Source organism: Budorcas taxicolor, chromosome 1 (assembly GCF_023091745.1).
Source record: "Budorcas taxicolor isolate Tak-1 chromosome 1, Takin1.1, whole genome shotgun sequence".
Classification (NCBI taxonomy): domain Eukaryota; kingdom Metazoa; phylum Chordata; class Mammalia; order Artiodactyla; family Bovidae; genus Budorcas; species Budorcas taxicolor.
In genome coordinates, this window is record NC_068910.1 from 140,152,913 (window position 1) to 140,163,039 (window position 10,127).

Consider the following 10,127-nt stretch of genomic DNA (forward strand, 5'->3'; position numbering starts at 1 on the left):
TGTTTTAATTGATGTGAAATGAATTGAATTGTGTACAATATTATCACAGGCTTATCAATATGAGTGTGAGTCGATGCTTCTTTGCAAATGGTGTAGTAATCCAAAGTCTGAACTGATAAAGTCAATTTGGAAAATTTCCATTTGGAATACACAGGTGATTTTACTTGAACAGGACATCCATTTTATTCTTTTGCTGGAGAGAAGAAGCATGTCTCTCTGTAGATTATAGGCAAAAGAAAAAAAACCTAATTTAGGTATGTTGGGCTACACATATCTAAGGAGGATGTGACAGAACTTAATTTAAAATGTGGCCATGAAGGTGTGTCTCTCAGATACTCTTAAGATGGATTGCTCTAAGGATCAGAGCTAACTGACCATATCGTTGCTTTATCACTGGATTCACCTAGATAGGAACATGGAAGCCACACTTGGGTTATTCCCAGATAATAACATGGTGGCCTTTGTTGCTGGGCCTCTACTGCATGAATAAGAAACTTTTGCTTGAGTATTATCATAGATTGAGGCACCCTTAGTATCGGGCTGAGGCCTGAGAAGATAGGATGAGCACCACATTTCCTTTCCTTTACCTGAGTTCACTTCTTTTTCTTTCCCTTATGTTAAGATCCTGCATCACTGTCTAAAGCCTCTCACTGACAACTCCAGCTTCTTTTATGATTTGCAAGCATTTCTTTCAGTAAATTTCTCAGACTTCCAGTCTTGTCTTGTCTTCTACTTCTTTCAGTTTATTTAGTTCAGAATGAAAAAGGTTATCCCTTTAGATGTATTTGTCCCACAGATAGAGGCTCAGATTTAAGCCATTCACATGAATACACTTCAGATTTTTCCTATACCCGACATTCTAACTTGTGATTTACTAACAGGTATTTTCTTTATTGTAGTGTCAAGAGCACTCATTTTCAAATACTATTCTGAGAGTTATTCTCAAGCATGCTTTATGGAAAAAAAAATTAAGCATGTTCCTATCTCAAGATATCATGATTGAGTTTAAAAATACTTTAAAAATGTACAGAATATGTGTCTTTAACCACATCCCCTAAGTTAATTATGTAAATATCATGTATATTAGTTTTCTACTGCTGCATAACAAATTATCATAAATTTGGTAGTCATAAAAATACAGGAGTATCTCACAATTTATATGGGTCAGCCATGATTTAGCTGTATTTATGAGCTCAAGATCTCACAAGGCTGTACTCAAGTTTTTTGGTTGTGCTTTATTTTCATCTAAAGTTTCAAGTAAGAAAGAATCTGTTCTCAAGTACATCCAGATTACTGGTAGAATCCTCATCCATGCAGCTGTCTACTGAAATACCCAAACATATTTGTTGGAGGCCCATTTAGGTCCTTAAATATTGCTCACAAGATCCCCAGTATATGACTGTCTTCACAGGTATAACATTCATAACACTGTTATATATTTCATCAAGACCAGTAGAATTTCTTTTTCCAGTCTCCTCAGACACAGTCTTAGCACAACAAAATATAATTTTGGAGGTAGCATCCCATCATCTTGCCATGTATTACATAAAAACTAGTTAGAAGCAAATCATGAACTCTACCGACAGGCCAGGGGAAAGAATTACATGAAGGCTTGGATCATCGTGGGTCACCTTATTGTCTTTCACTACTTTGGGTTTGGGAACCATCAGCCTAGATGAGGAGAATATGCTTTATCTCAGAAAGTGGACCTTGGTGGTGCAGTGGTAAAGAATCTGCCTTCCAAGGCAGGAGATGCAAGAGACATGGATTAGATGCCTGGGTGGAGAAGGTCCCCTGGAGTAGGAAATGGTAATCCATTCCAGTATTCTTGCCTGGAAAATTCCATGAACAGAGGAGCTTGGCAGACTATAGTCCATGGGGTCCCAAAGAGTTGGGAACTACTGAGCGACTAACACACACACAAATATAAGAGACTACTAGTATAATATGTGAATTAAGGGATAGAGGCCATAACTCAGAATTCTCTTCTCAATCAAGTTGCAGACAAAAGGAATAACTTTTATACATTCAAGGTCTATGAAAACATATTATTATTGTGTATTATTTCAGAAAAAAAATTCAAATACATAAGCCGTATGAATGACTTCTAATAAGTAAACCATAAAGTATGAAAAACAAGATAGAAAGGTACTAGTATTTGTGATCAATGAAATCGTTGAATGTGTGGGGATGTGTTTAAATAACTATAGAAATTGTGATCACAATCAGTTCAGTTCACTTCAGTCACTCAGTCATGTCCGATTCTTTGTGACCACACGAATCGCAGCATGCCAGGCCTTCCTGTCCATCACCAACCCCAGAGTCCACCCAAACTCATGTGCATCAAGTCGGTGATGCCATCCAGCCATCTCATCCTCTGTCGTCCCCTTCTCCTCCTGCCCCCAATCCCTCCCAGCATCAGGGGCTTTTCCAATGAATCAGCTCTACATGAGGTGGTCAAAGTATTGGAGTTTCAGCCTCAGCATCAGTCTTCTAATGAACACCCAGGACTGGTCTCCTTTAGGATGGACTGGTTGGATCTCCTTGCAGTCCAAGAGACTCTCAAGAGCCTTCTCCAACACCACAGTTCAAAAGCATCAATTCTTCAGTACTCAGCTTTCTTCACAGTCCAACTCTCACATCCATACATGACCACAGGAAAAACCATAGCCTTGACTAGATGGACCTTTGTTGGCAAAGTAATGTCTCTGCTTTTGAATATGCTATCTAGGTTGGTCATAACTTTCCTTCCCAGGACTAAGCGTCTTTTAATTTCATGGCTGAAGTACCACCTGCAGTGATCTTAGAGCAAAAAAAAAGTCAGCCACAGTTTCCACTGTTTCCCCATCTATTTCCCATGAAGTGACGGGACCAGATGCTATGATCTTAGTTTCTGAATGTTGAGCTTTAAGCCAACTCTTTCACTCTCCTCTTTCACTTTCATCAAAAGGCTTTTCAGCTCCTCTTCACTTTCTGCCATAAGGCTGGTGTCATCTGCATATCTGAGGTTATTGATATTTCTCCCGGCAATCTTGATGACAGCTTGTGCTTCTTCCAACCCAGCATTTCTCATGATGTACTCTGCATAGAAGTTAAATAAGCAGGGTGACAATATACAGCCTTGACGTACTCCTTTTCCTATTTGGAACCAGTCTGTTGTTCCATGTCCAGTTCTAACTGTGGCTTCCTGACCTGCATATAGCTTTCTCAAGAGGCAGGTCAGGCGGTCTGATATTTCCATCTCTTTCAGAATTTTCCACAGTTTATAGTGATCCACCCAGTCCAAGGCTTTGGCATAGTCAATAAAGCAGAAATAGATGTTTTTTTCTGGAATTCTCTTGCTTTTTCGGTGATCTAGTGAATGTTGGCCATTTGATCTCTGGTGATCACAATAGATGGAAAAATGACAGTATACAATTTTAAATTGACTATATATGTATATATACACACATTAACTCTAGATGTTAAAATCTTAGATTTTCAGTGAAGAAAATTGACTAGCAAAACAAATCTTCTTCTTCATCTTTGATAATGGGTACCACAACTTGTTTTTCTGGTTTCAAACAGCATTATACATATATAGGCATATATATATAATCATTGGGGCTGGTGCACTGGGATGACCCAGAGAGATGATATGGGGAGGGTGGTGGGAGAGGGGTTCAGGGTTGGGAACTCATGTACAACTGTGATGGATTCATGTCAATGTATGGCAAAACCAATACAGTATTGTAAAATAAAAAAAAGAAAATTTAAATAAAAAAAAGAAAATGTATGACATTAATTATATCTCTTTATGAAGTCATTAAAAATTTTTTTCTATTTAAAAAAATCCATAATTTGCCCATGTGATTTAAGACAATATGACATAATAAAGTTAAAACAAAAAGAAAAATAATAGTCATGGAGACACAAACAAGTAATAGATCGATATGTAAGATTTAAAGAGGAAAACAGAAAAGATATAAAGCTTCACTTTATGGTAAAGAAACAGACAATTTAAAAATAACCATTCTAGCATTAATAAAGTCAATAAAACAGTACTAAAATAAAAATAATTATACCAAAGGAAACAATAAAAATGATCAGATTTAGCTCCATAAATACCTAGAAAATAGTAAAAGGGAATTTAGTAGGTGCACTTTCTAATTAAAACTAAATAGTTTTTAGAGACTACTTTTTAGTTTCTAGAATAGTTTAATTAGAAACTTTCTAATTGAGTCGCTCTTCCTCAGGCAGCAGCCATGGCGGGACAAGAGGATCCGGTGCAGTGGGAGATTCACGAGGACTGGGCGAACCGGGAGTACATTGAGGTCATCACCAGCAGCATCAAGAAAATCGCAAACTTTCTCAACTCATTCGATATGTCTTGTCGCTCAAGACTCGCAACAATAAACGAGAAACTGACAGCTCTTGAACGGAGAATAGAGTACATACAAACCAGGGTGACAAAAGGTGAAACCCTCACCTAGGACTGTGCCAGGCTGCTGCTGGGAAGCTTACTCTTACAGCAGGCAGCCTCTCGTGGGAAAGGCCCCAGCAGCCTTCAACTCCTTCCTCTCTCCTTAAAGAACAACAGGGCTTATTGTTTTTCCTTTTTTCAAAAGTGTGGCCTTTGGGCTCTGCCATGCACACCCAGAAGTGTGATGTGGCATGTGGGAAGGAGTCCGGGGACCTCTTGGAAACATTGTTAGGCATTTTACCTCTTCAGTAATGTTCACTACGTGTCAACACATTTGAGGCACTGAGAGCCAAAAGCCTGGGACTCTGTCAAGGGCCTCCCCACCTCTCTCTCTCTCAGTCTTTCCTTATAGCTCTCATTGCCTGTGCAATGATTCTATAAACAGTCCTTGTCTTCTTCCCACCTTTGGCTGGGGGTGGGAAGCAGTCCTGGCTGAGATGCCCTGGTGAGATGGCTGCCAGAGAATGTTGTTGCTAACCCACCAGTTTCTTGTCCTTTTGGGGAGGTCAAGGCCAGGCCCCCACTTGGCTTGAAAAAGGACATTTTCAGAGTTTTCTGTCTGTCACTTGGGGTGTCTTTACCTCTCATATTTCCCTAATAAACTCAACTTTATCTGACTGCTGTGATTGTGGTGGGGAGAGGAGCTAGAGACGGGGTGAACCTCTTCCACAGAAATCTGATGTGTGGGTTTCTTTATCTAACAAAACTTTCAGATGTAGCCGTTTGATCAAAGCCTAGGTGGCTTGCAAGCTGGAGCCCCCATATTTGGACTTTGAACTCATTCATCCTGGGAATCCTTTGGTCATTTAGCAGACATTTACCAAGTACTTACTGTGTAGGGACTTAATACTCAATAAAATATACAGTGTTAAAAAAAAAAGAAACTTTCTAATTAAAACTTCCATCAAATAAGTAATTAAAAATGTTCTACTCTTTGAATATTCAAAATCATCCTTTTAGTAAATATTGTATCAAGGTGGTATTTAATATACTGTTAAGTCAATATTTAAAAATAAACACAGACAAAAATTAATTGAATTTGAACAAAGATAACTTTATAAATCTAAATGCTCTCATTATGTGAAAATAGAAAGGAAAAAAATTAGCTGAGTTGAATAAAAAACAACTGGTAGAGAAAAAAAGTAATCTAAGTAAATTAACAAGCTAAAAAATAGCAGCATTCAAAAATATTGAGGTTGTATTGTTTTAAAGTAACACCAGAAAATAACTGGAAAACTAAGTCAAGAAAAATACACAGAAATAAGCTTTTGCAAGAGAAAGAAACTATAGCAATATATTGGATTTGAGCAAATATAATACACTTTAGAAACAATTTACTTTTAATAATTTTTAAAAACAAATGGTTTTCAAAAATGTAAAGTTTTAAAGAAAAAGAAAATGTGAATTTACTTTAAACTAACTTAAAGTGACATAATTTTACTAATGAATTTAGATGATAAACCTATTAATTAACAAAATATTTAAGCTAAATTTTTAATTAAATAGCATAACTTTGGTGTGATATTCAGTTATAATTGAGAAATAGTCTTCAGAATGAAGACTATGGACTATGTAATGACATAAAAAATGCTTAGAAGAAAATCAAGTGAAACGTTGAATAAATATTTCCATAGTTACTCTAAATGTTAAATTAAAAAATTTACTATAAATTCTATAAGATCTATAATAAATTCTAAAGACAAAATTATGTCCAAATGTTAACAATGATTGTAATTTCATATCTTTCATATATTTTTAAACTTCTTATAGTTTTTTGATGCAGATATTATTCTAGGTCCAATGATTTCAACAATAAAAAGAAAGAAATAAAGGAAGAAAGAAAGAAGAGGAAATAGGGAGGGAGGGAGGGAGAGAAAAACAAAAAACCCTCAACCTCTCAGAGCTTCTAATCTAATGAGCGAAACAAAGGTGTGTGTGTGTGTCTGTGTGTGTGTGTGTGTCTGTGTGTGTGTGTCTGTGTGTCTGAAAATACAGGATATACTATGACTCCTGAAAAAAGAGATTGGGATGAAGAATGATGTGAAGCTATCATCACAGATAAAACTTCTCTGAGGATTTATTTAAGAGGAGATCTAAATAAAGAAAGGAATTGAGCCATATGAATATTTGGGCAGGTTGATTAGTTTAAAAGAATATTAATACAAGGCCCCAAGAAGGCCAGATAAGGGTGTTGTAGCCATGCGTTCCAGGAAACGAACTCACTCAGAAGGACAGTGGAGAGAGTGGAGTGCAGTTTATTACACCGGCGGGCCCAAGGTAGAGTCTCCTGTTAGTCAAGACCAGTTTTTGTAAAAACCTTATAAACCCCAAGTGTATGTGCTCAAACCCACCTCCCCTAATTCTCTGAAACTAGTCTGAACAAAGGAAAAGAAAGATACAGTCAAAGTTAACCTGTGATTCATATGCCTTAGGCCTAGGTAGTTAACACTGGACAATTATCAATAGGCCTGCGGTCATACCCCAATAAGCATAATAGAATTTATGATTCTATTTGGTTACACAGATAAATAAGGTATTCTTTTAGGCAACGGAGAGTCTAGGTATGAGCCCTGGGGCTTTTCCATCCTGGGGGTCTGGTTTTCCAGTTGGTATGTCGTTTCCATAGATACTAGGCATATAGCTCAAAGTCCACAGTATGGCCCAAGATTTAGTCATGCTTTCAAGATGGAGCCTGTTCTGTCTGTTTCCTCCTTCAAGGGGATTGAAGTAAGGGGATTGAGTGGATTGAATAAGAAGAAGAGTCATAGATGTTTGACATCATACAGGGCCTTAGGAATTATGTAAAGGATTCTGGATTTCCCTCTGGGGTGGGATGGTTTTGATTAGGGGATGATGTGATATGATTTATGTTCTAAAATTATTCTCTTGGCGGCTTAATAGAGACCCATGCCAAGTGAGACAGGAGGCGAGGAAAGAAGAAACAAGATCAATTAAAAAAGAATATCATAAGCAGAAGATTGTACTAGTTAGGGATGTTTTTTTAATAAAAAATGTATTACTCTATTGCTTAGATATATGATTCAGCAGTGAAAACCTGGAGAAAATACTTGTATTTATAAATGGGTAAGATTTAAACTTATAAAACTTCATACAAATTAATGAGAATAATACTGTGACCACCACAATATTTTAGTTATTAAAAGTTAATTAACAGAAAAGAGATTATACTAATTAAACAAATCTGAAAATATGCATACTTACTGGCAACCACAAAAATGCAAATGGAAACACTGTAACAACCCTGATTACTTATTGTGTTAGCATTTTTATTTTTCAAAACACCAATGCACAAATATAATAGGGTCCTGTGGAAGAAGTTTTACATATATTGCTATTTTAATGTGTTTATATTAGGCCTAAATAGATTTATATCCTTTGACCTAGAAAGCATAACTCTCAGAAAATACCTTATGGAAAAAAATACTTAATTTAAAATATGCTTATAAGCTAAATTGTCTCAGAATTTATAAAAATACAAAACTTAGAGACACTTTTAAAAAGCTAATTTAAAAAATAGGGAATGGCCAAATAAACCTACTGGAATATTTATGAAACCATTAAGAAATCTACTGCTTCATGTAGAAAACTACTTATAGTATTTCTAATTGTGAGGGGCATGTTATAATATTTAACATAAAGTGTAATAAAAACCATGTATTTAAAAGTGCTATAAATATAGAAATATACTAGAAGAAAATATAACAAAATATTAATGTTGGTGATATTTATCTCAGGTAAATATGTACTTTTTTCTTTGCTTTCTTTAAATTTCACATTATCTTTAATAAAGACATATTATTTGAGTACACGTGTTTTAGATTATGTTAAATTCAATGAATTGCATTATTTAGTAGCAATCACTAAAGTGTGCTCAATAGAACACAAACAGCACTATTAAAAAGGGAGTTAGAACCCATTGGGTTGCACATAGGAGACCAACTCAAGGAGAAAGTATCTGTTTTACTGGGCTGTTGAATAAGAGATCTGAGTTCAAGGTTGTCAGTGAGGCTATAAAATTTAGTGGTGAAATTCAGGAAAGGAAGTCTTTATAAACTGTGTATATTAAAATATGCATAAGATACACATCGGGGTAACATCTAAAATACTATGCATGAGTGAAGTTCCCAAGGATATCAACACCTAGAAACTGGAAATAGGGGCTTGGTAAACCTTTCAAGTTTTTGAGATTGCATCCAAGTACTGCATTTCGGACTATTTCTGTTGACCATGATGGCTACTCCATTTGTTCTAAAGGATTCCTGCCTGCAGTAGTAGATATAATGGTCATCTGAGTTAAATTCACCCATTCCAGTCCATTTTAGTTTGCTGATTCCTAGAATGTCAACGTTCACTCTTGCCATCTCCCGTTTGACCACTTCCAATTTGCCTTGATTCATGGACCTAACATTCCAGGTTCCTATGCAATATTGCTCTTTACAGCATTGGACCTTGCTTCTATCACCAGTCACATCCACAACTGGGTATTGTTTTTGCTTTGGCTCCCTCCCTTCCTTCTTTTTGGAGTTATTTCTCCACTGATCTTCAGAAGCATATTGGGCACCTACTGACCTGGGGAGTTCCTCTTTCAGTATCCTATCATTTTGCCTTTTCATACTGTTCATGGGGTTCTCAAGGCAAGAATACTGAAGTGGTTAGCCATTCCCTTCTCCAGTAAGACCTACAAGACCTTTTGGACTAACACCCCCAAAGATGTCCTTTTCATTATAGGGGACTGGAATTCAAAAGTAAGAAGTCAAGAAACACCTGGAGTAACAGGCAAATTTGGCCTTGGAATATGGAATGAAGCAGGGCAAAGGCTAATAGCGTTTTGCCAAGAGAACACGCTTGTCATAGCAAACACCCTCTTCCAACAACACAAGAGAAAACTCTACACATGGACAACACCAGATGGTCAGCACTGATATCAGATTGATTATAATCTTTGCAGTCAAAGATGGGGAGCTCTATACAGTCAGCAAAAAAAGAGCGGGAGCTGACTGTGGCTCAGATCAAGAACTCCTTATTGCCAAAGTCAGACTTAAATTGAAGAAAGTAGGGGAAACCACTAGACCATTCAGGTATGACCTAAATCAAATTCCTTATGACTATACAGTGGAAGTGAGAAATAGATTTAAGGGACTAGATCTGATAGACAGAATGCCTGATGAACTATGGATGGAGGTTCATGATATTGTACAGGAGACAGGGATCAAGACCATCCCTAAGGAAAAGAAATGCAAAAAAGCAAAATGGCTGTCTGGGAAGGCATTACAAATAGCTGTAAAAGAAGAGAAGCCAAAAGCAAAGGAGAAAAGGAAAGATATAAGCATCTGAATGCAGAGTTCCAAAGAATAGCAAGGAGAGAGAAGAAAGCCTTCCTCAGCAATCAACGCAAAAAATAGAGGAAAACAACAGAATGGGAAAGGCTAGAGATCTCTTCAAGAATTATTAGAGATACCAAGGGAACATTTCATGCAAAGATGGGCTCAATAAAGGACAGAAATGGTATGACCTAACAGAAGCAGAAGATATTAAGAAGAGGTGGCAAGAATACACAGAAGAACTGTACAAAAAAGATCTTCACAACCAAGATAATCACGATGGTGTGATCACTCATCTAGAGCCAGACATCCTGGAATGTGAA

General features: G+C 36.7%; 1 protein-coding gene across 1 annotated transcript; it reads left to right on the forward strand.

Moving 5' to 3' along the window:
- The first annotated feature begins 4,244 nt into the window (after positions 1-4,244).
- On the forward strand, positions 4,245-4,559 carry LOC128054894 (probable protein BRICK1). Its single transcript, XM_052647419.1, has one exon. The coding sequence runs from the start codon at positions 4,245-4,247 to the stop codon at positions 4,470-4,472; it is 228 nt and encodes a 75-aa protein (XP_052503379.1). The 3' UTR covers positions 4,473-4,559.
- The last annotated feature ends 5,568 nt before the right edge of the window (positions 4,560-10,127 follow it).

Coding starts and splice junctions, on each gene's coding strand:
- LOC128054894 (XM_052647419.1), top strand. CDS start 4,245: ATGGCGGGACAAGAGGATCCGGTGCAGTGGGAGATTCACGAGGACTGG.